Raw genomic sequence first — 3,311 nt, forward strand, 5'->3', positions numbered from 1 at the left:
CCCTCAGCAGGCTAACCTGAGAGGTCACCGGCCGTGGACAGGGCACGTGGGGAAGGCAGGTCCTTTTCTGTGCCCCGCTCTCATTGCTGCTGTTGGAACCGTGGGAGACACCAAAAGGGTCTACTCCACTTGGGCATAAACAACTTTTTTTTCCCCCCCCTGTAGTTTGGGAGGTGAAAGGGAATTTAGCAGACAGGCTTTAGGCTTATTTTGGAGAAGGGAAAGGTACAGTTTGTAACGAGAGCTAAGATTACCTCACAACCTGTTGCTTTGCAGAGCTGGCTTAACAATTCTGGACTCGGTTGCAGAGGCCTTAACTGGTGTTGTTTTGCCTTCAGACTAAGTACTATAACGAGGTCTCAGAAGGCTCGTTTTAACACGATGTTTCTGTGCAGTTTGGTTAAATAAAGATCTCTCTCCCACACAGGTGGGCGGATGGGAAGGGGCCTCTCGCAGCTGAATTCTCCGCAGCTGAAGTGAAGAGTCTGATCCGAGCCTTGTTCCAGAACACAGAAAAGAGAGCAGCAGCACTGGCCAAAATCAAGTAACTCCGTGTTTACACCCACGTGTTCATCTTCTAAGCAAGAGCAAACTGAGTCTGTCAACTGTTTTTTGGATTTGACCCTTCTTATTTGTACTGGTATAAAAAAGCTTAGCATTAGGTAAGTGCTTCCTGGAGGCTTGACTGAGGGAGAAGTAGCATCTCCTAGGTCAGGAGGGCAAGAGGATGGCTCTGTGAGTCCAGGACAGGAAAGTCAAAGGTGGGTGACACATGGACACTAACTGCTCATGCTCCATCACCAGGCAGGCAGAGTTTGGCCTTGAAACTTCCATCTCCTGCCACGCTCCCCAGTGTTCTGCCCAGATCCAGGTTGTCTTTCATGAGCTGGTGGACACACAGTCCTGGTGAAGAAGAGATGCTTGCTAGTTTCCAGTCACTACGATTCATATTCCTGTTAAGTTCAGCATAGGGAAGTAAATCAAATCTAATCTTGATCCAACATCTCTGTGAGAACAGGCGCTACAGTCAGAGGGGCCTCTCGCGCCAGGCGCTGCGTAACATCATGTCAAGCTTGCCTGAGGGTCTCAGAGGAAATTTCATTTCTCGATTGCAAATCTAATCTATGCAGTTCTACATCGGGGACATGCAGCCCCTTTGTATCTTACCTCTTCTGGCCCTGCAAATTATATACCAAACCTGCAGACTTCGGTAGCTTTTGATACCCTTCCCCAGATGCTGAAGTGCCAAAACTTTGCTCTTTCCCACCTCGGGTTTCCCTGAAGAGCAGACCTCAGGAGAGTGAAAGATGAGGGGCTGGGGGACAGGAGAGCCTGTTCTGACTGAACCATTTCTCAAGACACAGGGTTTTGCACAAGTAGCAAAATTCCTCATAGCTTTATTTCTCATGGAAAATATCTTAAAACTGGCTTAGAATTTTTCAGTCTCGCTTTACCGACTGTAAAAGCTCCTTCTTTATCTTTTTGTTGTCTCGGCTAGGTAGCTCTGGCATCTGTTGTCTTTCTGGTAGTAAATTTTCGGTCCTTTAGGAACAATGAGAGAACTGTAAATGAGTCAGAAGGGAGTGCAGTTTTACCTTCCAGGTTACAGCCAGCAACATTTGAGACTTTGAGAAACGCACTAAATGGATGAACTCACCAAGGGCATTCATTAGAACAGAGCCCAGAGGCCAGGGAGGGCCAGTTGCTGCACACGGGGAACAAAGTACTTCCTACCATGTAGTGCTTAAAGGCATCGAGCACAGCTTTGAGTTTTAACCTCTTCCCTACCGCTGTAGCCCTTTCATTCGCACTTTTGTCTGACTTCCTGTTTCCATGTGTCTGTGGGGCCCGAATCCCGGCCGGCTCTCACACTGCACCCAGGTCCTGGCAGAAGCGAAGGGCTGTTCTGCCTGCTGGTGGGCGGAGCTTTGCCACTGCAGGGGCAAGGTGGCCCTTCTGCTTCAGGCTCTGACTGGCACAGGGAGGGGGCAGACACAGTCCAAGTGGCACTTAGACTGAGTCCAGCATGTGGGAATGCAGCAAGGAAGGTTTTGAAGCAAAATTTGATGGTCACTTAAGACTCTGGCTGCTTCTTCCTCTCGAGTACTGTAGCTGAAGGCCAAGAGTGGTCCTGTAACACCCACCTCTCAAGGGATCTCTGGCCCCTTTATACACAATCCAAAAAACCCCCTTGTTTGAAAAACACACCACTTCTCCCATGTGGATTGTTCACAGAAATGTAATTTGTTAATTTCTTTAATAAACTATTTATACTGAGCATATTCTCTCGTGTTCTCTGGGGATTCTGTTAGAGTTATAGTGACACAGTATGAATTAGTCCTGGACTGTTCTCCACTTACTGCATGGAAAGGGCAGAGTGTTGCTCTGTGAAGTCTCTCCTTGCCTTATTTCTAGTAGATCTAGTAAAAAAATGGAAAACAAAAAAGGAATCAGTACTGTTAACAGAGGTTCATGCGTCAAGGGTGAGCATAGGGCAGTGAAGGAAAGGGTTAAAAGGGTTTGCTAGCACCCGGGTTGGTCTGTGGAAGGTCCCTGCCTGAGGTCAGGCTGAGCACAGCCTCTGCTTGCTCCAGCTTACCGCGGTGGTGTGATAAATCCAGGGCAGGAGCTGAGCCACGTTGGTGTACACCCCAGGGCGGTTGGGTTCGGCACAGCCCTGGCCCCAGCTCACGATGCCCACTAAGCACCAGGCGAACTCGTCCTGGCAGACCAGGGGGCCCCCGCTGTCCCCCTGTAAGGCAGAGCAGGGGCCCCTGAGGCAGCTCTGCCCCCATGGCAGCTGGGAGGCAGACCAGGCCAGGCCGCCTTCTCCCGCACAGCCACATTCCATCAGCCGTGCGAGAAGCTGAAATGCGGGTACGAGTAGGAGCGAGTGCTCCCCTGCGAGATTTCCACGGTCCTCCCTCGCAGACAGCGAAATCCCAGCCCAACGCCGATGCACCGCGGCAGCGCGAGACGCCGCGGGCCCAGCACCACCCTGCACTGTCCGCTAAGGGTTATTGCTGCAAAACCCAGCGCTTGCTGGAGCGTGACAGGGACGAGTTGCACCCGAGTCCTTTCCACGCCTGCACACGCCACCCGCTCCCTCTGGTTACCTGGCAGGCGTCGACTTTCCCGTGCAGGTAGCCGGCACACAGCATCCTGGCAGTGAGCTCGCCCGCGTACGTGCACGAGCTGTTGCACCGCTTGGTACCGATTAGGGGAACCAGTGCTTCCTTCAGCATCCCAGTAACCTGTGCTGGGAGGGAGGAAGAGAAGCCAAGAGGGAAACAAGACCTGCAGGAGGCGAG

At 51.6% G+C, this 3,311-nt stretch overlaps 2 protein-coding genes across 2 annotated transcripts in view; one reads left to right on the forward strand and one right to left on the reverse strand.

Moving 5' to 3' along the window:
* The window catches only part of ZW10 (zw10 kinetochore protein), a gene marked incomplete at its 5' end in the record, with an annotated part of 10,564 nt that extends 10,016 nt beyond the window's left edge, over positions 1-548 (forward strand). Inside the window, one exon of the mRNA XM_010134611.1 lies at positions 428-548. Within this exon, the coding sequence (XP_010132913.1) occupies positions 428-548 (121 nt within the window). The remainder of the gene's footprint in view (positions 1-427) is intronic.
* Positions 549-1,494: 946 nt separating this feature from the next.
* Positions 1,495-3,311, reverse strand: part of TMPRSS5 (transmembrane protease, serine 5) — a 20,955-nt gene continuing 19,138 nt past the window's right edge. Inside the window, exons 9-11 of the mRNA XM_010134612.1 lie at positions 3,117-3,259; positions 2,600-2,752; positions 1,495-1,542 (exon numbers count right to left, since the gene is read on the reverse strand). Of these exons, the coding sequence (XP_010132914.1) occupies positions 1,495-1,542; positions 2,600-2,752; positions 3,117-3,259 (344 nt within the window). The remainder of the gene's footprint in view (positions 1,543-2,599; positions 2,753-3,116; positions 3,260-3,311) is intronic.

Source organism: Buceros rhinoceros, unplaced genomic scaffold (assembly GCF_000710305.1).
Source record: "Buceros rhinoceros silvestris isolate BGI_N320 unplaced genomic scaffold, ASM71030v1 scaffold14224, whole genome shotgun sequence".
In the NCBI taxonomy this organism is placed as follows: Eukaryota; Metazoa; Chordata; class Aves; order Bucerotiformes; family Bucerotidae; genus Buceros; species Buceros rhinoceros.